This window comes from Dipodomys merriami, unplaced genomic scaffold (genome assembly GCF_024711535.1).
Source record: "Dipodomys merriami isolate MVZ:Mamm:240054 unplaced genomic scaffold, mDipMer1.0.p SCAF_52, whole genome shotgun sequence".
Taxonomy (NCBI): domain Eukaryota; kingdom Metazoa; phylum Chordata; class Mammalia; order Rodentia; family Heteromyidae; genus Dipodomys; species Dipodomys merriami.
The window spans coordinates 9,154,934-9,180,970 of record NW_027206091.1 but is presented as its reverse complement, the minus strand read 5'-3'; the positions used below and the strand labels follow the sequence as shown (position 1 = coordinate 9,180,970).

The window sequence follows — 26,037 nt, the reverse complement described above, 5'->3', positions numbered from 1 at the left end:
TCTGGAGGCAGATTCCTAAGTGCCAATCCAGAGACAAGGAAGTGCTAGAACAGTTCTTTTATTGAAATAGGCAGAGACGGCAGAGCCGGGAGCGAGCTCGGGGCCAGTAGCGCGCATCCATCTTCCTGCCTTCCTGGCCGAGGGGGCCATGGGCCAGACCCTGAGAGGCCTCCAGTGTTTGGGGAGGGAGGGGTGCAGGCATGCACTTGGAGGGGAGGGAAGGGAAAGGGAGGATTCTGGATAATTATCTTTTGTGTAAGAATAAATTGTAGGCTCTGGGGATGGCTCTGTAGAGCAGTTCAGGTTGAGGAAGAATGCCAGCCCAGCTAGCGCGGTCCCGGTCGTGGGCAAAGCTGGGTGACACCATCAGTGGTGCCCGCCGACGTGCTGCAGGAAAGTGGTAGCACGGGGTGGACCGTGAGGATGCGGGTGGGGGTGCCGGGGTGGGAGCCCCTGGGCCCGCGATCCCCGCACGCTCTCCAGGGTCCACTCTGGCTCACTCAGCCACTCGCCAGGACAGCTGCTGGGCTCAAAGAGCTCAGGCCCAGACCTCTGCAAGGGGAGAAGGGGGGGGGGAGTGTCAGCAACAAGTGTGGGTGACCTCTGACCTCAGAGAGGGAGTAAGTCCTCTGCAAGGACGATTCTATCAGTGCCCAGCAACTTTCTTATGTTTTTTTTTTTTTTTTTTTGTCGGTGGCGGGGTTTGAACTCTGGCCCTGAGTGCCGTCCCTCAGCTCTTCAGCTCAAGGCGAGCGCTCTACCACTTCAGCCACAGCACCACTTCCGGTTTTCTGGTGGTTTATTAGAGATAAGAGTCCCACAGACTTTCCTGTCCAGGCTGGCTTTGAACCTTGATCCTCAGATCTCAGCCTCCTGAGTAGCTAGGGTTTGTAGGTGTGAGCCACCGGCACCCGGCTCCTTTCTTATTTCTGAACCCATATCCATGTGTGAGCCATCTAGGCCTAGCTTTGTTTTGCTATAGAGACAGGATGTGGCTAGGTTCCCCTGTACTGTCCTTAATCTCAAAATCCTCGTACCTCTGCCTCCCCAGTGGCTTGGATGACAGGTGTATGCTCCCGCACGTGTCAGTTCTTCCAGATATATTACTAGGTCCTGAGTTTTAGTTACAATCTGAAGGTGGGTTAGAATGACCTAGCCTATTTTTTTTTTTTGTCAGTCATGGGGCTTGAACTCTGGACCTGGTCGCTGTCTCTGAGCACTGCAGCTCAAGGCTAGTGCTCTACCACTTGAGCCACAGCAAGAATGGCCAAGCCTTTGTCCTGTCTTAGGAGCATCAGTGTGAACGCCAGACACCATTATCTATCACCTAGCAGGATAGGTTAGCATTCTGCTGAATCTTACATCCCAGATGTGGGTTAGTGTGGAGTAAGTCTTGCCATATTCAAAGATAAATTAATATGTTGCAGATAAAACAGAGGAGCCCGGTGCTGGTGGCTCATGCCTGTCATCCTAGCTACTCAGGAGGCTGAGATCTGAGGATCACGGTTCAAAGCCAGCCTGGGCAGGAAAGTCTGTGAGACTCTGATCTCAAATAAACCACCAGAAAATTGGAAGTGGAGCTGTGGCTCCAAGTGGTAGAGCATAGCTTTGAGCCCTGAAACTCAGGGATAGCACCCTGAGTTCAAGCCCTAGGACTGTTCCCTTTAAAAAAAAAAAAAAAAACAGCTGGAGGAAACCCCTCCCCATCCACCTGCCCATGTGGCTTACCTCAGCATCCATCGTCATGTCCTTGATACTGGGCCCGTCCCCGTCCCTCTGCGGGATGGTGGGCAGCTCTACGGAAGCCCCTCGGCCTTCTCCTTCTTCCCAGCCATTGCCCCGGCAGGGTCCGTCGTCCTCGGGGGAGGCCTGGCTCAACCGGATCAGATTGCTGAAGTTGGAGTTGGACTTGGAGCCCATGGGTGGCTTCCGGACCTTATGGCGACCGGTCAGACGGCTGCCATAGAAGGCCAGAATGGGCTCCGGACCTGAGTCAGGGACCCTGCGGCCAGCGGTGGCTGCTTTGAGTGGAGTGAGCATGTCAGAGACCGTGTCAGCCCGGGCCTCGCTCCACAGACCTTGCCCTGCCTCCTGGAGGCTCAGGTCATCCAGCTGATCGATGGCTCTTTGCATGCCCGGTGCCTTCTCATCCCAGAAGAAGGGCCCGGTACCCATGCCCACGGCTTCCTCTTCCTCGGCCAGCCGGTAATAAGGGGCCCCATCTTCAGCGGTGGCCACCATGGCCGGGGGGGCCTTGCCCTCCACCTGCAGGGACAGGCGGCAGCTGCGCAGGGACAGCTGGTAGTACCGCGTGGTCTCGTGGGCGCTGCGCAGCTGCTGCATGGAAACGAAGGGGTGGCGCAGGGCCGCGCTGGGGCTGATGCGCTCGTGGGATTCCCACGTGAGCATGCGCTTGATGAGCTCCACCATGCTCCTGAGGTCGGCCAGCTCGGCCACCGCTTCGCGGTCCTGAAAGCTCAGCCGGCTGGCCCCGCCGCCGTTCACCGTCTCCATCTGATCTAAAGACTTGAGCATGTACTTGCGACGCTCTAAGGGGCGAACCTGGTGACACAGGGGCGAGGGAAGGGGGGGGGTGAAGGGAGACACTGCACTGACCAGTGTCCAGGCCTAGCATGCCAGACTTTCTTTATGGGGGCCCCTTGACATCCAGTTCTGCCTGTGATTAGACCTAGGGCTCTCTTGCTGCTAGGAGGTTCTAACCTGATCACTCATACCCTGTTTGTTTGTTTGTTTTTGTTTTTGTTTTTTGGTGGGGAGGGGTGCTTTTTTGTTTATCTTATTTCCTTTTTTCTTTTTCTTCGTGTCAGTCCTAAGGGCTTGAATTCACAACCTGGGCACTCAGCTTTTTCACTCAAGGCTAGCTCTCTACCATTGGAGCCACAGCTCTCCTTCCAGATTTTTGGTGATTCTTTGGAGATAGAGTCTCATGGACTTTGCTGCTTGAGCTGATTTCCAACCACAATCCTCAGATATCAGATTTTTTTTTTTTTTTTTTTGGTGGGTCGTGGGACCTGACCTCTGGGCCTGGGCGCTGTCCCTCAGCTCTTCAGCTCAAGGTGAGCGCTCTACCACCTGAGCCACAGCACCACTTCCGGCTTTTTCTGCTTCTGTGGTGCTGGGGATTCAAACCCAGGGCCTCATGCATGCAAGGCAAGCACTCTACCACTGAGCCACCTCCCCAGCCCAGATCACAGCCTAGTGAGTAGCTACAATTACAAGCATGAGCCACAGGTACCTGACACGTTTTTTTGTTTTTTGTTTTTTCTTTTTTCTTTTTTTCGTTTTTTGGGTCTGGTTGTGGGGCCTGAACTCTGGGCCTGGGCGCTGTCCCTCAGCTCTTCAGCTCAAGGCTAGCGCTCTACCACTTGAGCCACAGCGCCACTTCCGGCTTTTTTCTTTTTCTTATGTGGTGCTGAGGAATCGAACCCAGGGCCTCATGCATGCAAGGCAAGCACTCTACCACTGAGCCACCTTCCCAGCCCCAACCTGGAAGGTTTTGTTTTTTCTTTTTCTTTTTTTTTTTTTTTGGGGGGGGGTGTTTTAAACTCAGGATCCCATGTTTGCTAGGCAGATGTACTAAGGTATACTATCACTTGAGTCATGCTTCCAGCCTCTTGCTTTATCTTTTTTTTTTTTTTTCCAGTCCTCGGGCTTGAACTCAGGGTCTGGGGGGTCCCTGAATCTGTTTGTGTTCAAGGCTAAGCCTACCACTTGAGCCACAGTACCACTTCTGGCTCGCTCTTTCTATCTTTCTTTCTTTCTTTCTTTCTTTCTTTCTTTCGTTCGTTCGTTCTTTCTTTCATTCGTTCTTTCTTTCTTTCTTTCTTGTTGGTCGTGGGGCTTGAACTCTGGGTCTGCACTGTCCCTCAGCTCTTCAGCCAAATCAGCTTAAGGCTAGCACTCTACCACTTGAGCCACAGCACCACTTCTGACTTTTTCCGCTTATGTGGTGCTGAGGAATCAAACCCAGGCCCTCATGCATGCAAGGCAAGCACTCTACCACTGAGCCACCTTCCCAGCCCACTTCTGGCTTTTCTGAGTGATGCATTGAAGATAAGAATCTCTCTCAGACTTGTCTGCCCAGTCTGGCTTCAAACTGTGATCCTCAGATGTTAGCCTCCTGAATAGTTAGGATTACAGGTGAGCCACCAGCACCCTGCTGCTTTATTTTTAAAGTAGGGTCTCAGTCTTTTCCCTTCCCTTCCCCTCCCCCCCAGGAGTTGCCCTCAGATTCTACGATTCTCCCATCTCTGCCTCTCATGTAGCTGAGATTATAGGCATGAGCCACAGCACCCAGTGAATTTAGACTGTTCTTGGAGCAGTCTACTGGATGACTGTCCCCCCACACATACCCATGCCCCTTGCTTGCCTCCCTACCTTGGTCTCCGCCAGGTAATCAGCTGACGACTTGAGCTGCCAGGGGTTGGTGGGATCTGGGTGGGGATTGCGCTTGAAGAAATGGTGGACCTTGCGGGCAGCGTGCAGCAGGTGTGGCTTGGGCAGGCCCTGGGTCTCACAGATATAACGCACTTGGTCGTACTCATTGTTGCCCGGGTAGAGGGGCCAGCCTAGATGCAGCTCAGCCATGACGCAGCCCAGTGACCACACGTCCACCTTCTCACAGAAGGGCAGGCCCAGCAGAATCTCGGGGGCCCTGTAGAAGCGAGACTGGATGTAGGGTTCCTTCACGTAGCGCACCTCGCTGAAAATGCTGGCGGAGCCGAAGTCAATCACCTGTGGGAGAGCAGGATGGGAGAGAGTAGGTCCGCTTGGGTGGGTGCGGTGCTGGGGATAGCCTGCTCTCTCTTCTTAGGGGGTCCTTCTACATCTGTCATTTGCCTCTGGCTGGCTGGCTGCCTGTGACCTTCACTTCCATTTTTATTTTTATGTTCTAGGACTAAGGCTTGTGCTCAGGGCCCAGGTGCTGTCCCTGAGCTTTTTCACTCAAGGCTGGTGCTCTACCACTTGAGCCACCACTTCCAGCTTTTTGGGTGTGGTTTATTGGAGATCAGAATCTTGGGGACTTTCTTTCTTACCCAGGTTGGCTTCAAAGCTCCCAAGCCTACCCAGAACTCACCATGTTTAGACCCTGTCTCGTTACCTCTGTCCTCTTGCTCATTTCCTGCCTCCCACCACACAGCCATAGACAGCACGTGCACCCCAGCCTGTCCATGTCCTTCCTCTGTTCAGCATCCAAGCCAAAGCCCTAACCCTATCACATCTTGATCTTATTCACTTTTTTCATGCTGCAACTCCATAGACGTCCTCAGTGCTTCTTTATACATCAATTCAGCAGCATGTGCTCCTACCTCAGGGCCTTTGCACTGGCTCTTATCTGGACAGATGTCCAGTATCTTTTCCAGATGCCTCCATGGCTCCCTTTCTCCCTTCATCAGGACATCCTTCAAATATCACCTACTTGCAGAGGTCTTTCCAATTACATCACCTAAAGTGCCAGTCATGACCATCTGCCACCCCTAACCAAGATTCCACAATCTCCTCTTCTCTCCTCATTCACAAACCACATTTTACCCCTTACCGTGATCACTCAGTCTCCCCAATACAGTGTCAGCCTCATAAGGGTCAGAGGTGCTGAATGGAGAATGGTATAGAATAGGGAGTCCTCAAGTCTGGGGTGGAGGGGAGCTCAGCAGCAGGATGGGGAAGCCAGGAGCTGGTGACTCACACCTTTCATCCTCACTACTCAGGAAGCTGAGATCTGAGGATTGTGGTTTGAAGCCAGCCCAGGCAGGAAAGTTGGAGACACTCATGTCCACTGAAGCACCAAAAAAGTCACAAGTGGAGCTGGAGCTCAAGTGATAGAGCACCAGCCTTGAGTGAAAAAGCTCAGGGACAGCACCCAGGCCTGAGTTTAAGCCTCAGGATGGTGCACGTGCGCGCGCGCGCACACACACACACACACACACACACACACACACACACACACACACACACACGCCAGAAAGGGTAAAGTGCTAACATACTACCACTCTACTGAAGTGGTAGAAGGCTAACATTGAGTTTAAAAAAAAAAAAAAAAAAGCACCAGCACACATAAAAAGAGAGAGAGCTAGGGCTGGGAAGGTGGCTCAGTGGTAGAGCGCTTGCCTTGCATGCCTGAGGCCTTGGGTTCGATTCCTCAGCATCACATAAGCAAAAAGAAAAAAGCCAGAAGTGGTGCTGTGGCTCAAGTGGTAGAGCACTAGCCTTGAGCTGAAGAGCTGAGGGACAGCGCCCAGGCCCAGAGTACAAGCCCCAAGACCAGACCCCGCCCCCCCCCAAAAAAAGAGAGAGTTGGGTGCTGGTAGCTCATGCCTGCAATCCTAGCTACTCAGGAGGCTGAGATCTGAGAATCAAGGTTCAAAGCTAGCCTGGGCAGGAAAGTCCATGAGACTCTTATCTACTGTTAACCACCAGAAAACCAGAAGTGGCACTGTGCTCAAAGTGGTAGAGCGCTCACCTTGAGCTGAAGAGCTCAGGGACAGTGCCCAAGCCTAGAGTTCAAGCCCCATGACAGAAAGAAAGAAAGAAGAGAGAGAGAGAGAGAGAGACAGAGACAGAGAGAGAGAGAGAGAGAGAGAGAGAGAGAGAGAGAGAGGGAGGGAGGGAGGGAGGGAGGGAGGGAAGGAGGGAGGGAGGGAAGGAAGGAAGGAAGGAAGGAAGGAAGGAAGGAAGGAAGGAAGGAAGGAAGGAAGGAAGGAAAGGAAAGAAAGGGGAAATGGAGGAATTGGGAGCCAGCAGTGAGAAGAGACACAAAGGGGAGGGGAGGGAGGAAATTCAGGGCTGAGAGTAGGCCAAGCAAGACATGAATGTTGAGTCTCCGCTGTTGGGCAAAGCTGTCACCCAAGGTGTGCCCACTCACCTTGACCCTGAAGGGGCATCGGGTCTGGTCCACCAGCATGATGTTCTCCGGCTTGAGGTCAGCATGGATGATGGCCAGTTCCTTGAGCCGGGCGAGGGCTCGGAGCACCTGTAGGGTGACGGTACGGATATGGCGGGCAGGAAGAGGTGCAAAGTTGTTCTCCTTCTGGAACTCAAAGAGGTTTTGTTCGAGCAGTTCAAAGACCAGGTAGAACTTGAGGGCATCGTGGAAGAACTCCAGAAATCTGATGACGTGGGCCTCTTCGGGATCCAGGCCCCGCATGCATCGAAGCAGCTTCAACTCGTTCTTGATGATGCGGCTGCGGTAGGCATCATTCTTCAAGATCTTGATGGCCACCATCTCGCCCGTACTCCGCCGCCAGCCCTTGGCCACCTCCCCAAATGTCCCCTTGCCCAGCACCTCGATCATATCATAACAGTCAGTCTCCGACTGGATGGTGGCCATGATGCCACCAATCACCACCCTGCTCTGTCCCGGGAACCACAGGCTCTGCTGTCTGCTTTGAGCCAGCACAAGCTGCCGACCCCTCAAGACCCCCAGGGGGGGAAAGAGAACTGAATTCGTGCCTGTCTTTAGCAGGTTGGCCCTCCTGCCTCCCCAGTACCCCTCAACCCCCTTGGCCACAAGGCAAGTCGGTCAGGGGCTGCACCCCTCCCCCAAAGCCCTCCCGGCTTGGGACGAGGGGCCCCAGGCCACCCCGAATGGGTTCCAGCGTTGCTCAGTGGCTCTGGTTCTGTTGTTGGAGACCTGAGCCCCAGGCTGGAATGGGGGGATGGGGTGCCAGGTTGGGTCCCCTCCCCCACCCACTGGCGGAACCCTGGAATCTGGTGGGGGACCTGTATACATGGATGCAGACCAACTGACAGGCCAGAGTGAGAAAAGGCAAACATTTTGAGTTAGGGGTCTGTGTGTGTGTGTTTCCAGCAAATCCTTGCCAGAGCAGATGGCTGCCATCGGAGGGAAGCATAGCCAGGGCATGGCCCTGAATACTTGGTTTTAGGTGCCCTAGGGAGCCACACAGGGACTTTGAGGGAGAGAGGGCAAAGTTAGGCCTGAGGCTCACAAAGTATTTTTCTATGTGCTAAGAGTAACTGGAAAGGGCCAAACCCAGGCAGTAAGCTAGGGCAGCACTCAGGTGACCCAGGGTGCAGAAAAAACCCAGAAGGTGGTAGATCAGTCATTTTGGTAAATTCAGGAAGACAACCCAGGGGCCGACAGACTGAAAGTGGGGGGCTGTATCGGACCAGGTCCAGGGCAGTCTCTGGAGACATGGACAAGAAGTGTAGGGGAGAAGATGATGAGGTCAGATTAGGTCAGATTAAAACACTTAAACACTGATTGAGTAGCAATCATATGGAAGAGAAAATCCAGGCACAAATGACAGCCAGGAAATGAAATGCCTGTAATCACAACAGAGGGGAATGAAGATCAAAGTTCAAAGCCAGCCTGGACCAAGTTAGCAGATCCTGCCTCAAAAACAAAAACTGAGATCTGAGAATCACAGTTTGAAGCCAGCCAAGGCTGGGAGAAAGGAACCAGTGCCCCTGTGACAAGATGAACAGGTTTGAGAATAAAAGAGGCCAGGGGCTGGGAAGGTGGCTCAGTGGTAGAGCGCTTGCCTTGCATGCCTTGATTCCTGAGCACCACATAAGCAAAAAGAAAAAAGCCGGAAGTGGCGCTGTGGCTCAAGTGGTAGAGTGCTTGCCTTGAGCTGAAGAGCTGAGGGACAGCGCCCAGGCCCAGAGTTCAGGCCCCACGACCGGACCCAAAAAAAAATCCCAAAAAAACAAATAAAAGAGGCCAAAGTCGGGTGGGGGGGCATACTTGGGAATAAACAGGTAGCGATGGAGGCCTAGAACCTAAATAGGGAGGGGCAGCGGGACAAATGGCTCATGGCTCAAGAACAGGTGGACAGGTAGATACTCCAGGAACTTGGGACCTCATCCTAAGAGACAGTCTAGTGTGTAGAGTAGAGGCTCGAATCTGTGATTGCCAAGAGGGAATGGGTAGGACTTCCTGGGTAGGGCTGAGGTGAACAGAGCCATGAAACAAGCCTGATGAGGAAAGGATAGGTGTCATGGGGTGGGGGGCGGGCGCCTAAGGCAGAGGGGTCCACAGCCACGCTCTGCTAGGGGACTCGCGAGAGTCCTCTGCAAAGGCTTCTGGGAAGTCATGTGTGCTGGTGGCTTACACCTGATACCCTAGCTACTCAGGAGGCTGAGATGTAAGGGTCACAGTTCAAAGCCAGGACAAGGTGGAAAAGTTTGTGACACTTTTTTTTCTTTTTGTCAGTTTTGGGGCTTTCACTCGGGCCTGGGAGCTAGTGCTCTACCACTTTGAGCCACAGCCCCACTTCCAGTTTCCTGGTGATTCATTGGAGATAAGTGTCATGCATGGACTTCCCTGCTGGCCTGGCTTTGAACCTTGATCCTCAGATCTCAGCCTTCTGAGTAGCTAGGATGACAGGTGCAAGCCACCAGGGCTGGGCTTCTGAGAGGCTCTTATCCCCAGTGAACCACCAGGGAACTGGAAGTAGTGCTGGGGCTCAAAGTGGTAGAGCATTAGCCTTGAGCAAAAGAGTTCAGGGACAGCACCCAGGCCCTGAGTTCAAATCCTAGTAGCACCCCCTCCACATACACACACACACAACCCTCTAAAGAGCTAGGATGGGCCACTTGTCACCAGGGCCTACCCAACACTACTTTGCTGTTTCTCAGACCCTGGGTGGCCTGTTTCTCCTCCCCAGAAGCTGTGAACCTCCTTTTGGGGGGCTCCTTTCTCTGCACCCACCCACACACCCGGACCTCCACAGAAAACTGCACGCACAGTGACGTGGGGATTATTTTATTCACATGGCGTGGCATGACACAGACGCTCCTGCCAATGAGCAGTGCACAAGTCTTGGAGCCCTGTTGGGGGTCAGCTGGCCACCTGTGGGCCTTTTGGGGGGTTAGTGCTAGTATCTCACACACAAAACAGGGGAGGGAGATTGGGAGAGGAAAGGGCAGGGTGGGAAGACAGGAGGGAGGGCTCCATTTACCCAGGGCATCAGACAGCAGCAGCCTGAGTGCCTTCCACCCTGCTGGGGCCTGGAGGCCCATTCTCAGAGAACCCCACGCTGGGCAGCCGGACCCTGAACCCACCCTCTTCCTGGTCCCCACTCCCGCCTCGCGCCTTGGGGCTCAGGGACACCCTAGGGAAACGAAATTTGGGTGACTTTTCCCCAACAGGGGACTTGGAGACCGCCTCACCCTCCTGTCCCTTGGAGGTCTTAGAAGGGGCCGTCAGACCCACGCGGGGCAGGCGGACCCTAACCCGGCTGCGGTGGCTGGAGGCTCCCTCCCCAGTGTGCTCTTCCTCCTCCTCCTCGGAATTGGGGGACCCCTCTCCGGGTGCCCACTCACTCTGGCCAAAGCCTACTCGGGGTAGCCTGAGCTTGGGGCTCTTGGCTTTCTCTCCCTCCTCCCCAGCTTCCTTGGCCCGCACGAGGCCAAACCGTGGCAGCCGCATCTTAAGCTTATGCCCCACATCCCCTCCACCTTCGGCCACCTGGTACTCGGCGTGGCTGCCCACGGCCGGTGGGGAGAGCTCTACCTCGGGCAGTGAGAGCTGGAAGGTCCGCTCTGCCCCTGGGGGCTGCTCCTCGCCACCCTCTCCCCTGGCATCTGCCTCCAGGGCGGACAACTTCAGCCGTATCCCACCTTCACCTGTGGCTCCCTGGCCTGCCTGGGGCTCGTGGCCCAGCCCTACATCGAGCTCAACCTGGGGCACGCTCACCGTGGGCATCTTAAAGACCCCCTCGCCCACTAAGAGCTCACCCCCTGCCACCTGGCTTCCAGGCTTAGCCTGCTTCCCCGGGCTCCCCATCTCCCCAAAGCTGGCTAGCTCCACCTGGGGCACGGAGATGGTCAGTGGGGGCATCCTGAGGACCCCATCATGGCCCTCAGTGTGGGCCTGCTTGGCCGCGGACACCTGCTGTGCTGCACTCCCAGCCACGGCCCCCTGGGCCCCACCTTCCTCCTGGGGCACCATTGTCACCAATTCTACATCGGGGATCTTAAGTGCTCCAACTGTGGAATCTGGCTTGTCCCCTGGGCTGACCCGTCCACTCTGGACTTCTGCTTCTTTCCCTCGGGCCAGCCCGAAAGATGGCATCTTGAACTTGGGCATCTTTACTTTCCCATCCCGACCCCAGCCCTTGCCCTCTAACTCAACCACCCCTGCTGCCACTTCTCCCGCCTCAGTGTCCCGGCTTTTGACTCCAAACTTGGGCAGTGCAAATCGAGGCCCCTTGAGCTTGACATCGGCCCCTGTGGCCTCCGCCTTGGCTGAGGGCAGATGGGCATCGAGGCTGAGCTGTGGGATGGACAGATCGAGCGCGGGCAGCAGGCCTGCCTCCCCGGCCCCTTTGGCTTCAGCGTCAGTCCCCACTCGAGCTTTGGGGAGTGAAATGGCAAACTTGGACACTTTCAGCTTGGCTCGTGCGGCTCCCTCAGCCTCTGCCTTGGCCGCCTTCGATCCTGAGAGTCCAAACTTGGGCAGGGAGAACTTGGAGGAGGAGGGCTTGGCCTTCATCTCCATCATCTCCAGTCGCTCTTCTGCAACTTCCAGAGTGGGGAGCTGGGGAGTCACGATCTCAACGGATGGCACCCGGAAGCCCATTTCGCCAACACCTGCTGCCACTCTGGGACCCTCTGGCCGGTCCACCTTAGCTGCTTCAACTGCTTGGCTCTGTGTCTCCAGGCCAAGGGCCCCTGGCAGATCCAGCTCTACGGAAGGCAGAGTGAGGGAGGGGACGCCCCCTCGAGCCTCAGCTCCCACTTCCGGCTGCAAACAGGGAAGGGTGACCAGCTTCCCCGAGTCCTCAGGACCCACCTTGCCTTGTGCCGGAGACCCCACCCTGCCTAACTTGGGCATGGTCATCTTTGGCATCCTGAAGCCAAACTCCATCTTCTCCGCCTGCTCGGCTGCAGCAGCTTGGCGCTGCACATCTGGCACCTTGAGCTGCACATCTGGCACCTTGCACACCTTCAACTCCGGGGCCTGAGGGAGGCACACCTCTGGGACGCTCGGCACTTGCAGTTCCGGAAGTTGCATCTCTGACACTTTGGGGAGCTGTACTTCTGGGAGGTGCAGGTCAGGTACGGGGATCTCGGGCATTTTGGGGAGCTTTACTTCGGGCACTTTGGGGAGCTGCACCTCCGGAAGGTGCAGGTCGGGGACGGCCATCTCGGGGACTTTGGGCAGTTTGATCTCGGGGAGCTTCACCTCGGGGAGTTTCATGGATGGGATTTTCATCTCGGGCACTTTGGGGAGCTGCACCTCCGGAAGGTGCAGGTCGGGCACTGCCATTTCGGGGACTTTGGGCAGTTTCATCTCAGGGAGCTTTAGCTCGGACACTTTGGGGAGCTGGACTTCCGGGAGTCTGACGTCGGGCACAGCCATCTCGGACACCTTGGGCAGCTTCATCTCTGGTACTTTGGGGAGCTGGACTTCTGGGAGTCGCAGGTCAGGCACCGCCATGTCGGGCACCTTGGGCAGCTTCATCTCTGGCACTTTGGGGAGCTGGACTTCCGGGAGTTGCAGATCAGGCACCGCCATGTCGGGCACCTTGGGCAGCTTCATCTCAGAAAGTTTCATCTCTGGGAGCTGCACATCTGGGAGTCGAACCTCTGGCACGGCTATCTCTGGCACCTTTGGGAGTTTCACCTCAGGGACTCGTATGTCTGGAAGGGTTGGCTCTGGCACTTTGGGGAGCTTGACCTCAGGGACCTTAGGCAGCTTCACTTCTGGCCCTTTGGGTGCCTTGACCTCAGGCCCTGCCACTCCAATGCCAAACGAGGGCATCTTGAGGGTAGGCAGCTTTAGCTTGCTCTCTGCAACAGCCTCGGGGGCAGAGGGCCGGGGCTCCAGGAGAGAAAGCCCAAAGGTAGGCATTCGAAGTCTGGGACCCTTCACTTTGGTCTCAGGGCTGCCCTTGACTGCCTTGGTCTCAGGGGCTTCCTTCCCTCGAACCCCAAAGCGGGGGAAACTGAGGCGGGGCATCTTCAGAGCCACATCAGGCACTTCTGCCCGGGGCTCCACCTCTGAGCCTGGCAAGGCCAGATCCACCCCCACCGAAGGCGCTTCTACATCCAGGGTGGGGACTGTCAGCATCACGGCCCCTTCCCGGGTCTCCAGGCAGGGAAGGGTGGGCAGAGTGGGGAGCGAGGGCAAGGTGGGCAGCTCCACTTGGGGGACCTGGATCCCCACAGTTGGGGTCTCCACAGCAGGTGCAGCTGGGGCTCCTAGCCCAAGGGTTGGCAGGAGGGCAAAACCACTGCCTGCCTCTGCAGAGGGGGCCCCCTTGGGTGCTGAGACCTGAGGAACATCCACCTCAGCCCCTGGCAGCCTAGGCCCAACCAGCTCTACCTGAGGGGCTGTGAACCTCGCTCCTGTGCCTACCTCAGCGGCCTCCACTTTGGCCTTCCTGGGGGGAGGAGCAGCAGCAGCCATGCGGGCTGCCTGGGCCTCTCCAGCCACTTCTCGAACCCGCAGCCGAGGCAGTTGGAGGCGCCGGCGGGCAGGGGCAGCTGAGACAGGACCCTTGGAGATCTCAGCTTTGAGGCCCCGGCGCAGACGGGAGAACTTGGGGAGGGAAAACTCGACGTCAACGGGGGCCAGGTCTGCAGGGGCCCCCAGAGCCCCAGGCACCACCAACATCTTCTTCTTCTTCACAGGGGACAGACTCTGGATATTCTGGGGAGAGAGGAGAGAGGCGGGAGGCGGTGGGACAGTGGGAGGCTGGGAGCGGACAGAAAGAGCCCCAACTGTCACTGAGTGCACCAGACTGGGGATCTGTTGGGGGTAGTCTCTTGTCTCCAAAACACTGTCCCCCACTTCCTGCCTGCCGTTTCTCCCCAGGAAGGCACAGGCTGCCTTTAGAATCTCACAGGGAACCTACAGAAACATAGAAACTGGGACCCAAGGCTTCTAAGGCCCTTCTCCAGGCATTTCCCCAACACCATTATTGCAGAGATAGGGAAACTGAGGCTCAGGGAAGGACAGACACTTGTCCAGCTGTAACTGAGCATCACTCATGCATGGAACTCAGCCTTCTTGCTTTCCAGTACCCCTAGGGAGCTTGAATCTGATCATAAGGATGATTCCCTAAGATGGGATGGGGGGGGGGGGTCGGGGCATGGTCTGGGATAGGTGGGACCCCTCCCAGAGGAGGAGTTTTTGGGAGCAGAGAGCAAAGGACAGAGGATGGATTAGCGTTGGATTAGTGATGAGACAGAGGGGGCAAGGCTGGCCCACGATGGCTGGGAAGGGGGCTCACGGCGCACAGACCGGATCGCTGGGGCAGGCCGGGGCCTGCGCTGGGGCCGGGGCCGGGCTAAGCACGCGTACCAGCTTGGCCACCTTGGCCCGTGGGCCCTTGATCTCGTAGCCAGCCACGGTCCCGGGCCGCAGCGCTAGGTCCCCGGTGGGCACGGTGCGCTTCAGGCAGAAGGAGACCTTGTAAGGCTCGGCACATTGAAGCAAGCGTAGCGCATCCTCGTACTTGAAGTTCTCGAAGAACACGCGGGCGCTCAGCAGCTGGTCCCCTGCAAAGGGGGGGGAGGGAGGGAGGGAGGAGGAGGACGGAGGCGTGGTCTCATCTGGTCCCGCCCATCTGCCCCGCCCATCCAATTGAAGTCTAAGGTCCTGTCCTTTCGTCCCACCCACCCGGTACAGCGAGGTCCCGAGGAGCCCCGCCCCATTGGTTTGGCCCCGCCCCCGATCCCAAACAAATCAGTGCTACCTAGCTAGGGTCGCCTTCTCCAGCCTTACAAGTTCACACGCTGTTCTTTATTGAGAAAATCGAATCCGATGGTGACTTCTCTACATTCCCATGCCTTTTCTTTCATTTTTGTGCCAGTCCTGGAACTTGAACTCGGGGCCTGGGTGCTGTCCCTGAGTTTTTGTGTTCTAGGCTAATACAACCATTTCAGCCACAACTCCATTTCTGGCTCTTTGGTGGTTCATTGGAGATAAGAGTCTCACAGCCTTTCCTGCCGGGCTGGCTTTGAACTGCCATCCTCAGATCTCTGTCTCAGCCTTCTGAGTAGCTAGGATTATAGCCTCTGGTCCCCAACAGACCTGTCTTTCCCCCCCCCACCCTCCTATCCCCACCCCCACGCACACACACCCAGTCTTGAGGCTTGAACTAATGCCCTGGACACTGCCCCTGAGCTCTTTTGCTCAAGGCTAGCACTCTACCACTTTGAGCCACAGTGCCACTTCTGGTTTTTGAGTGATTAATTGGAAACAAGAGTCATACCAAGACTTTTCTGTCCTGGCTGGCTTCCAACTGTGATCCTCAGATCTCAGCCTCCTGAGTAGCTAGGATTACACCACCCACCAGTGCCTGGCTCTCATTATTATTGTTGTTGTTGTTGTTTTAGTATTATTATAACAATGATGTGCAAAGGGGTTACATAAATCAGGTAATGAGTAAATTTCTTTTTGGACAATGTCACCTCTTCCCTCACTCTCTCCCAGACTTATCTTCTTTAGTGGTGATTTTCTCCTTTTCCTAGGGATGAAATGACTAGCTCACACCAATCCTCCCTTGCCTGCCCAGGGACAGTTTTTCCTCTCCTCTCCCCACACCTCTTCTACACAATCCCCATCAGCTTGCAAACATGCTACTATTTCTAGTCTTTTCCCAAGCAAGCCCCAGCCCCAGGGTACCCCATTTGCAGAACTGGTAACTCCATCCTCCCTGGATCTGTGACTCCTCTCTCTTCATCATACCCTATAGCTAGTCCCAAATATCTAGGCTCCAGCTTGAAAATGGATCCAGAATTCAAATCCTTCTTTTCCATCTCCAACACCATTTAACACTAAGCATCCTGTCTCTGCTTCCCAACACTGCCCCTACAGTTAGTGTACTGTTGATGCCCCAGTTCACCAAGATCAACCTCCTCCCCCTTCACTCACAGACTCCAGGAATAAAAGGCCTCCAATCTTAGGCTGAGAATGTGTTTTAGTGGTAGAGTGCTTGCCTAACATACATGAGGCCCTAAGGCTCGATTCCTCAGTACCACAGAAACAGAAAAAAAAGGAAGTGGTGCTGTGGCTCAAGTGCAAGAGTGTTAGCCTTGAGCACAAGGAGCTCAAGGATAGTGCCCAGGCCCTGAGTTCAAGCCAAGGACTGGCAAAATAAATAAACTTAGTCTTGTTTTGGGGGGTAGGGAGGTAGGGGACTTGAACTCAGGGCCTGGATACTGTCCCTTAGCTTTTTCTGCTCAAGGATGATCAAGCTTAGAGCCTCAAATATACTAAGCAAGCGGCTCTACTGCTGAGCTATATTCCTCGGGAGCTTGTTCCCTATCTCCTTCAGCCTTTCCATGTTTCTCATCTACCTGATGTAAAAATGCAGCTTTGCTCCAGGCACAACCACACATCTAATTTACTATTTATTTTCTTTAAATATGTCTGTGCCCACTAGGAAGCACTTAAGTAATGTCTCAGAAGGAAAGCACGCACTTAATAATTGTTGCATGAATAAGTTGCATCTCCACGCCCTTCCCAAGTTAACTCCACCCTTTTTCTCTGGCCCTAACAGCACAACTATTAACTAGCACTTACAAAGTGCTGACTATTTGCCACTTAACCTTGTGCAAGGTGTTTTGTTTTGTTTTAAATACTGACTCATTTGTTCTACATAATAACCCTATGAGATCAGTATGGCTTGTTCCTATCTTCTTGTTTTGTTTTCTGTGTCAGTGCTGGGGCTTGAACTCAGGACCTGGACACTGTCCCTAGCTTTTTAACTCAAGGTTGGTGCTATATCACGTGGACCACAACTTCACTTCTCGCTGCTTTTAAGTAGTTAACTGGAGATAAGGGTCACAGATTTTCCTGCTAGGCTGGTTTTGAACCATGATTCTCAGATCTCATCTTCTTGAGGTAGCTAGATTTCAGACATGTGCCACTGGTGCCCGGTTGATTGTTCCTATTTTAAAGATGAGAAAACTAAGGCGCAAAAAGAGCATGCACTAGTTAACCAAGGTTTGTGTGTGTGTTTTTTTCTTTTTCTTTTTTTTTTTTTTGCTGGTCGTGGAGCTTGAACTCTGGGCCTGGGGCACTGTCCTAAGCTCTTCAGCTCAAGGCTAGCACTCTACCACTTGAGCCATAGCACCCACTTCCAGTTTTTTCTGTGTATGTGGTACTGAGGAATCGAACCCAGGGCCTCATGCATGCAAGGCAAGCACTCTACCCCTGAGCCACGTTCCCAGCCCCACAAGGTTTGTGTTTTTATGGGTCGTGGGGCTTGAACTCATGGATTGGGCCTAGTCCCTGAACTTTTTTTTTTTAACTTTCTACCGTTTTGAGCCCCAGATCCACTTCCGATCTTTGAGTGATTGATTGGAGATATGAGTCTCACGGGCACTTTCGGTACTGGCTGGCTTCAAATTGTGATCCTCAAATCTTAGCCTCCTGAGTAGCTAACAGCACCTGGTTTAACCAAGGATTTTCAATCCCAAAACAATAACGAGAGCCCTCAGAGCATGCTCAGAACCATCAGCAGCAGCCACACGCAAAGCACCGCCCCAGGCTCTTAAACCTGCCTCCTACACGCAGGCCACGCCCACAACACCCCCACCCACGCGGAGAGGCCACGCCCAGTTCGTGACCACGCCCACCTTCTTGCAAGCTTAGAGACCGGGCGGCGGGTGAGTCCTCGCGCAGCTCTCTGATGAAGATCCCTTCTTTGCCGCCGCCCGCGACATTGATGCCGCTGACGCCGGTCTGCGCCTCGGTCTCCACGATGATCTCCACCAACTCCGCACGCCTCAGCTCCTGCGGAAGGCAGCAAGGGGTCTCCATGGGGAGCCTGGGCTAAACCTCGCCCAGAAGTTGCCATCGCGCTTAAAAGCCGCTCGTAGCGGGAGCTCGGGGTACGTCTTCCCTTCACGCACGTGAGCGGCGGAGGTTCACCCCCTAGGATCCGCCTTTCGGTTTAACAGCCCGTCCCACGTGCGCTGGAAGCTCTGGGGGCGGGGCCATGACCGGGGTGGGACCAATAGGAGCCGGGCCAGCCGGGGAGGGCGGGGGCTGTACATGGGGGCGGGGCTTCTCTTCGTGGGCGGGGCCATGTCTAGGGCGGGCCCAATCGGGTAGGGCGGGACTAAGCGCCCAGGCTCAAGAGGCCCAATAAGATTCCCCAAGGTTCTCTCAGAGAAAAGAGAGAGGTGTGGCTGGAGTTTATGCTGGGTTTGAGTCTGGGAAAGAATCTAATGCTAAGGGTAGATTTGCGCTGTGGGGCTTTTGTGTGTGTGAATGACAGTTTTAGGGCTTGAACTTAGCCTCTGGCGCTCTTACTTGGTTTTGTCTGATTAAGGCTGGTGCTCTACCAATGAGCCACAGCTCTACTTCTGACTAGTTGCTTAACTGATAATAAGAGTCTCCCAGGCTTTTCTGCCTGGGCAGGCCTTGAACCGTGATCCTCAGATCCCAGTCTCCTAAAGTAGCCAGGAATACAGGTATAAGCAGTAGTCTCACCTTCAATGGGATTAAGGATGGGACTCTTAGGACAGAGCTGGGCCCTTAAACCATGCAGGATGGAGGAGTGGGGGACTTGCCCCGCTGTAGGCTCACACATGATGTACACTGAGCTCTATTGTGGACTGTATAACCCCATGTTCTTGCATAACGCCCACAGGAGAGGGAATCCAGTGAAGGGGGGGAACGGTGTGGGTAATGAATTGTGGCATTCTTGATATTTACTGTAAATGGTGCAGGCTCACTCTGACTTTGGAGTGCACGAAATGGGGCGCACATAGAAGCCTCCCCAAAGAGGAAGTGAGATACCTGAGTTCTGTCTAGGAATCCAATCCCTTGGGTCTCTCAGGGACCACCTTGCTGTCTCTGGCCCATCTCTCTGCTGTAAAAGGTAGCATCGGGAAAGGTGAAGGAATGTCTGATTGTGAACTGTGACCTCAAGAAGCAGAGAGCAGAGCAGGGGGCTTTGAGACCAGACAGGACTGGAGAGGAACAGAGCAGGGCTGGGCCAGACACTCATGCTAGGGTCTCTAAGAGAATAGGGTCTAATAAGGCCATCTCCGCTTCCCTTTAGCTTCAAAGGCCCCGGGCTAAGCATTTTACCTAAGATCTCATTTCATCCTACAACGTTGGGCAATCACACCTGAGGAACACTTAAGTCTCAGAGAGGTGAAGTAACTTGCCTAATACCACTCAGCAAATTAAAGAGCCAGGCCTTGTCCGTTCATCTCTGACCCCAGAAACCATAGGTCATCCTATAGACATTAGTGACCCCCTTGTTAGCACCCCATCGTTAGTGAAGAGCCTATAAAAGTAGACCTACTCTGTGTGGCACATAGTAGGACAAATCAATGAAAATGTATCTTCATCATAGCCATAGTCACCACTATTTGAGGATGCTGTAGCACCAGACTGTGCAAATGGCCAGAGATGCCTCATTTCATCAATGGGGAAACTGAGATTTTAAGAGAGGATGTCAGGGCCAGGTACCGGTGGCTCACGCCTGTAATCCTAGCTACTCAGGGGACTGAGATCTGAGGATTGCAGTTCAAAGCCAGCCCAGGCAGGAAAGTCTGTGAGGCTCTTGTCTCCAGTGAACCAGCAAAAAGCCAGAAGTGAAGCTGTGGCTCAACTGGTAGGGTGCCAGGCTTGAGCAGAAAAACCCAAGTGAGAGCTCAAGGCCCTGAGTTCAAGCCTCAGTACCAGCATGAGCCATGCCTGCTTTCCCACCTACTCAGGAGGTAGAAAGAGGAGGATTGCAAGTTTAAGGCGGCTCCAGCAAAGCTATACAGACCCTGTCCAAAAGAGGACAAAATTTAAAGCAAGAGGACTGAACATTCTTGAGGCTGTGGGTTCAATTCCTAGTACCAAGCAAGTATGCAGGAAAGAAAAGAGGAGACAGGAAAACAAAACAAAACAGGTAGAAATCCTTCCTCAGAACAAGAATGAACAAGCAGTACCTACTTTTGGCTGTAGCTCATTATTAATTTAAGTCCTCTATGATCCAATGAGTTAGCTGTCGTATGTTGAGGTCTGGATCAGGCACTGAACTAAGCATTTTATATATGCTATTTTTTTTTTTTTTGGCTCTCACAGTTAAATCTCTTGCCATATTGCAGATGGAGAGACTGAGGCACAAAGAAGCATGGAAGTGTCTTGTGGCTAGTGGCCACTCACCTCTGCACTCCGGCTCCTGACCTCCATGGCACTGCTGGAAGTCTCCCCAGCCCCAAGCTCTTGCTTCCTCTCCTCCTTCTGCTGCAGGACCAACTTCAGTTCTGCATGGAGCAGCTGCCGCTGAGCCTGCCAGGGCACGTATAGAGGTTCAAGATCAGGAAGGAATGAAGGTGGATGTTAGGTTTACTAGGGAGGTCTGGGCAGGTGTCAGAAGGGAATGGCCAAGTGCGGTAGGGCACTTCTCTAATCCCAGCTAGTTGGGAGGTGGAGGTAGGAGAATCTTGTTGCTGTTGTTGTTGTTGTTGTTGTTGTTGTTTGGTGGTTGTGGGACTTGAATTCTGGGCCTGAGCGCTGTCCCCGAACTCTTTTGCTCAAGGCTAGTGCTCTACCAATTTGAGCCACAGCACCGCTTCTGGTTTTTTGGTGGTTAATTGGAGATAAGAGTCTCACAGACTTTCCTGCCCGGGCTGGCTTTGAACCGAGATCCTCAGATCTCAGCCTCCTGAGTAGCTAGGATGACAGGTGTGAGCCACCAGTACCTAGCAGTAGGAGAATCTTGATCCCAGTCCAGCCCAGGCAAAAGCTTGAGATCCTATATGGAAAAAAAAAAAAAAAACAACCCAGGGCTAGGAAGGTGGCTCAGTGGTAGAGTGCTTGCCTTGCACGCATGAGACCCTGGGTTTGATTCCTCAACACCACATAAGCAGAAAAAGCCAGAAATGGTGCTGTGGTTCAAGTAGTAGAATGCTAGCCTTGAGCTGAATTGCTGAGGGACAGCGCCCAAGCCCAGAGTTCAGGCCCTATGAAACCAAAAAAAGAAAAAAAAAAACAAAAACCAAAAAAACCCAACCCAGCTGGGGGCGTGGCTCAAGCAGTAGAACACATGCCTAATTTCTGGAGGCCTTGAATTCAAACCCTCATTACCACCAAAAATTTGGAGGGGGAAAAAAAGGGGGTGGGAAGAGCCCCACCCGTGGTGTCCCCTCACCGCCGCCTGGGTACAGGTACTCTCTCCTAACAGGAGCCCAGCCGGAGGTACAGGACAGCTGTTTGCAGGGCTCAAACCCTTCCGTTGGGGTCTTGCTGCCTGCCAGGGAGAGAACGGGACTTGAGGCTCCACCCAAGCCAGGGAGGGAGGCAGGAAGGGACATGTGGCATCAGCCAGAGCTCACCTGAGGGTCACCTCCAGCACCTTGGGCCTCCTGGGTCCGGGACTCTAGAAGAATCAATTGCACACTATTATCAATCACCACTCACTTCCTCAGGGCCTGGCCCTCCCAGAGCAGGCTCTGCCAGCGCCTCGTCTACAGCGTGCAGGTGGGGAAACTGAGGTTCAAAGAACCTTAGCCCCAAATGACCCAGATGGGCCACAGATGGTGAAACCTTTACTGACTCCTAGATCTGTCTGGCAGCTGAGCCCTCGTGCCAGCCACTTCAGGGCATAGAGAAAGAGGGAGAATTTCCTGTAAAATAGTTCTAGTCCCTCCCTCCCTCCCCCGGTGGACAAAGCCCCCTCCCCTTCCTTGGCTAATAAGGTAGGAGGAGAAGGGCAGCCCCTGGCAAGGCTGTTCTGAGGGTGCGGTGAGTTAATGGGTATAAAGTGGTGCCAGGAGCCGGTGGCTCACACCTGTCATCCTAGTTATTCAGGAGGCTGAGATCTGAGGATCGCAGTTCAAAGCCAGCCTGGAAGGTCTGTGACACTCTTTGTCTCAAGATAGCCCCCAGAAAGCCAGAAGTGGTGCTGTGGCTCAAAGTGGTAGAGCACTAGCCTTGAGCGGGAGTTCAGGGACAGTGCCCAGGCCCCGAGTTCAAGCCCCATGACTAACAAAAAAGAAAAGAACATCCTTGTTCTTGGCTGAAGTTAAGTGCCCCACAGACCATTGTGAACTTGATAATTATTTTTCCCCTTATACCAGGAATTGAACTCAGGGTTTCACCCTCATATTGCTTGCTTGGCTGGTGTTCTACCTACTAGAGCCATGCCTCCAACCCAGTTTTTTGCTGATGAATTAGAGTTGGGAGTCTCACAGACTTTTCTGCCCTGGCTGGCTTCAAACTGTGATTCTCCAGATCTCAGCCTCCTAAGTACCTAAGATAGTCTAGCACTGGAGAGCTCCATTTGTGGCTTTTGGCTGGCTCATTAGCAATCAGAGCCTCTTGGACTTTCCTTGGCTGTCTCTGAACCACAGTCCTCAGATCTCATCCTCCTGAGTATCTAGACAAGTGTGAGCCACTGGTGCCCAGCTTGAACTTTACTTTCTCACCCCGAACATCTTGTCTGCTCAGAGAACATGGCTCAGCGCACGGAGCTAGGGGTTCACGGCCTCCTGCCTGGCCCCATTCTGGAGGAATGGACATAGAGATTACTCCCCCCCCCCACCTCCAACTCCAAGCTTGGCCCCCACCTGGCATGCCAACCCGCCAACCCCTACTTGGCAGAGAAAGGTCAGACCTCACGCAGCACATTCTCTCACACAATGGCCCGTCTGCTGGCCAGTCCGCATTCCACCGCTACCCACCCACCCGCAGACACAATGGCCCTTCATAGCCCACCACCAGCCAGGACTCATAACCAAGACCCCCTCAGCACCCTGCTGCCTCCATCTCACAGTCGGCCCCCACAGTGTCAGAGGGCACCTCCCTGGATCTCTCAGGGGTCCCAGCCCCCCCGCTGCGAGCCCCCAGCTCCCAGGCTGGCTCCTTTGTTGGGGGAGGGTGGGCTCGCTCTGGTTTGGGTGCTGGATTAGATCCCACAGGCCTCAAAATCACACTGGTAAAGAGGGGAAACTGAGGCTCCGAGAGGGGAAACTGAGCTGTCCAGAATCACACAGCCAGGCAGAGTTAGCACCCAGGGCCCTTGTGGCTGCTCTAGGCAACTTGCACGGAGGGTGTGGAGCCCTGGGAGAGTCTGAGCTGCAGGGCATCCGGGACATGAGCAGGGAGGGGTCGAGGGTGCCATGAATGTGTTCCTGTGCCAGGCCTTGGCTCACCCTGCCCAGTGGTACCTCTCAAAAGTTGAGAAATAAGAACTGGGAGCCAGTGGCTCACGCCTGTAATCCTAGCTACTCGGGAGGCTGAGATCTGAGGATCATGATTCAAAGCCAGCTCGGGCAGGAAAGTCCTTGAAACTCTCATCTCCAATGAACCACCAAAAAGCCAGAAGTGCAGCTGTGGCTCAAGTCATAGAGTGCTAATAGCCTTGCACACCAGAACTCAGGCACAGTGCCCAGACCCTGAGTTCAAGCCCCAGGACCTGACAAAAAATAAAACAAGTGAGAGACAAAGATTGACCCCAGCCGGGAAGAGCTACCAGGAACCATGGAACAGGTGGCACTCTACCTTGGGGCGGGGAGAGATGGGGGGCATAGGGCTTAGTAGCACTTGTAGACGTCAAGTGTGGGAGAGGCGGGGACCCCTCCCATGGGCCTCAGGCTCCCAGTTCCAAGCCTAGACAAAGAGAGTCATACCCAGAGCCTGGCACCAGGGGCAAGAGAGCACCCTCCTTCCTCATCCCTGCCTGGGACAGCTGCCCAGCCCAGGTTATATTTAGCCTAACTGTGCCCTTCCTGAGTGGCAGGTCCTGGGGTGGGGTGAGGGAAGTTTCCGGAAGGAAACCCACTCCACCCCAGGTACTCCTTGTTCCCAGCCCTGCCTATCCCACCAGGCAGGGGGAGAGGAGAGCCACATACACCCCTTCCAGGGGTCCCAACTGAGGTTGGATGGAAAATCTCACAGGGTTGCCCAGGTGAATGAAACCGGGCAGAACCTTCTAGATGCCAACCATTGTTTTGATCTGGTTGTTTTTATTGTTGTTGTTGTGCCAGTCCTAGGGCTTGAACTCAGGACCTGGGTGTGATCCACTGCTGGCTTTTATTTTTGCTGGCTAATTGGAAATAAGAGTCTCATGGACTTTCCTGTCCAGGCTGGCCTTGAACCATGATCCTCAGATCTCAGCCTCCTGTGTTGCTAGGATGACAGGCCTGAGCCACTGGTGCCTGGCTGTCTGGAGCCCTTACTTAACACTGGGGCCCACAATTTGGAGGCACCCTTCGGGGCTGCTCAACATCTTCACTGTGGCCGGGAAGGCGGGGGGGGGGGGGCGCCTTGTCACCTGGGCTAGGACCCCTCTGTGGAGCCAGAGACCCTTCTGGCCCACTCTTCCCCAGAGACGACCCATCAAGCTCAGATGTCATCAGAGGCTGCCTGACTCCTGCAGGCCCCTGGACATTGGCTGAAGCCATGAGGGGCCAGCAGGGGAGGTGCTAAGGCACTGGCTGGATGGCTTCACTCTGTCCCCGCTCCCACCCCTCCCAGCTATGAGGACCTTCCCTCTGGGGCCTCAGTTTCTCCACCTGTCAAGTGGAACCAATCAAGTGGCCTAGAAGACTGGCAGGTACATAGAATAGCCCCAGTATGCAGGAAATGCCGAATGGATATTAACTAGCCTCCAACAGCATCCGTCAGTCCATCTGTCTCATGGGGTCCCCTGTCCAGCCTTAGCTTCCCCAGTGATCACTATCCCTTCACTGCAGCAGTGAGAGGTGCAATCCCCAGAGACAGGCTCCCCAGCCCCCCCGTCTCATGAGCCAGAAAGCTTCACCCCCAGAGCTTTATAAACCGCATCATGTACCACCTCAGTACAGTGAGGTGGCGTCTACCAGCCCATTTTAGAGATAGAAAAGCTGAGGCACAGAGATCAAAACATCTTGCCTGAGTCCGCACAGCCAGAAAGAAGAGGAAGTTGGGATTTGAACCCGGGGTCTGGCTTTCAAGTTTGTCCCTTTCCCTTTGCTTGTTGTTTTGGTACCAGTCCCGGGCTTGAACTCAGCCTCTGGGTGCTGTCCTCAAGGCTAGAGTCTACCACTTTGAGCCACGGCTCCACTTCTGGCTTTTTTGATGGTTCACTGAGATAAAAGAGTCTCACAGACTTTCCTGCCCAGGCTGGTTTTGAACTGTGACCCTCAGATCTCAACGTCTTGCATAGCTAGGATGACAGGTGTGAGCCACCAGCACCCTGCCTGCCTTGAGCTCTTCTGTCACCCTCCCGCCCCAGCACCTCCCAAACCTCCCCGGGTCCCCCCCCCAAGTTTGTTCCCAAGACTTCTCAGCTTGGGCCTGGAGGGGCCCGGCCAGCTGATTGCTTACCCTGGGACCTCCAGGTGCCTCCAGGACTTCCAGAGCTCCAGCCTGTCTGACCTGTCCCAGCCCTAGGCTGAGGGGGAAAAGGGATGGGGAGGGATAGGAGAGGAAGACCCCAGCCATTGGCTGCTCAGAGGTGATGTCAGCAGAGGGTGGGTGGTGGGGAAACAAACATCCCTTCTTCTAGCTGCATCTTTGTGGGGGGGGGAGGTGCTGGGATGGAGACATTGCCCCTCCCTAGCCTGAGCAGTGACCTCCACCTAGCCCTGCTATTAAAGGGGTTTACATGCCACCACCCATCCTTGGAGACTAAGCAACCCCCCCCCATCATCCCCTGAGTCTTCAAGGTAAACTCCTCTTCCTCCCTATTCCCTGATGATTTTAGTTTAGATCCACATCAGCCTGGCTGCATGACCGTTGGCAAAACCAAGTGTCTCTGGGCCTTGATTTTTCCCTCTCTTGAAATGGCACACACCTGTAATCTCAGCTCTCTGAGTGGTGAAAGCAGGATGGTTATGAATTCAAGGCCAGCCCAGGGAGCAAAAGAAAAAAAAGCACAACATCCTTTCTGAAATACAAAATGAGGCCCAGAGCGTAGCAAGTCAGGAGGCTGAGATCTGAGGATCACAGTTCAAAGCCAGCCCAGGCGGAAAAATCCTAGAGGCTCTGATCTTCAGTTAATCAGCAGAACAAGCTGTAAGTGTATAAGTGGAGTTGTGGCTCACAATACAGACACAGAGGCTGGGAAGGTGGCTCAGTGGTAGAGTGCTTGCCTTGCATGC

The 26,037-nt window shown here is 54.4% G+C and overlaps 2 protein-coding genes across 4 annotated transcripts; both read right to left on the bottom strand.

Annotated features, from left to right (window-relative positions):
• Positions 1–42: 42 nt before the first annotated feature.
• Positions 43–7,590, bottom strand: LOC138811218 (homeodomain-interacting protein kinase 4). Its single transcript, XM_069998899.1, has 4 exons — positions 6,884–7,590; positions 4,399–4,755; positions 1,729–2,562; positions 43–552 (listed from the first exon to the last, which is right to left on the bottom strand). The coding sequence occupies exons 1-4, from the start codon at positions 7,346–7,348 to the stop codon at positions 367–369; spliced, it is 1,842 nt and encodes a 613-aa protein (XP_069855000.1). The 5' UTR covers positions 7,349–7,590; the 3' UTR covers positions 43–366.
• A 2,152-nt stretch (positions 7,591–9,742) lies between these two features.
• On the bottom strand, positions 9,743–25,319 carry LOC138811216 (periaxin-like). Of its 3 annotated transcripts, XM_069998896.1 has the most exons (7): positions 25,262–25,319; positions 21,289–21,332; positions 21,105–21,203; positions 20,117–20,242; positions 17,581–17,737; positions 14,297–14,493; positions 9,743–13,642 (listed from the first exon to the last, which is right to left on the bottom strand). In XM_069998896.1, the coding sequence occupies exons 4-7, from the start codon at positions 20,141–20,143 to the stop codon at positions 9,953–9,955; spliced, it is 4,071 nt and encodes a 1,356-aa protein (XP_069854997.1). In that variant the 5' UTR covers positions 20,144–20,242; positions 21,105–21,203; positions 21,289–21,332; positions 25,262–25,319; the 3' UTR covers positions 9,743–9,952. The 3 variants fall into 3 exon arrangements, with proteins under 3 accessions (XP_069854997.1, XP_069854998.1, XP_069854999.1); XM_069998897.1 differs by lacking the exon at positions 21,105–21,203; XM_069998898.1 differs by lacking the exons at positions 21,105–21,203; positions 25,262–25,319 and having other exon boundaries at positions 9,743–12,598; positions 13,349–13,642.
• Positions 25,320–26,037: the final 718 nt, after the last annotated feature.

What these genes read in the sequence shown, in the direction of transcription:
- LOC138811218 (XM_069998899.1), bottom strand. Translation starts at nt 7,348, where the DNA reads ATGGCCACCATCCAGTCGGAGACTGACTGTTATGATATGATCGAGGTG. An exon ending in GATGCCCCTTCAGGGTCAAG is followed by an intron (nt 4,756 to 6,883) that starts GTGAGTGGGCAC and finishes GCTCTCCCACAG; the next exon opens with GTGATTGACTTCGGCTCCGC. An exon ending in ACATGACGATGGATGCTGAG is followed by an intron (nt 553 to 1,728) that starts GTAAGCCACATG and finishes CTCCCCTTGCAG; the next exon opens with AGGTCTGGGCCTGAGCTCTT.
- LOC138811216 (XM_069998896.1), bottom strand. Translation starts at nt 20,143, where the DNA reads ATGGAGGTCAGGAGCCGGAGTGCAGAG. An exon ending in GTCTCTAAGCTTGCAAGAAG is followed by an intron (nt 14,494 to 17,580) that starts GTGGGCGTGGTC and finishes CCCCCTTTGCAG; the next exon opens with GGGACCAGCTGCTGAGCGCC. An exon ending in GGGCCAAGGTGGCCAAGCTG is followed by an intron (nt 13,643 to 14,296) that starts GTACGCGTGCTT and finishes CTCTCTCCCCAG; the next exon opens with AATATCCAGAGTCTGTCCCC.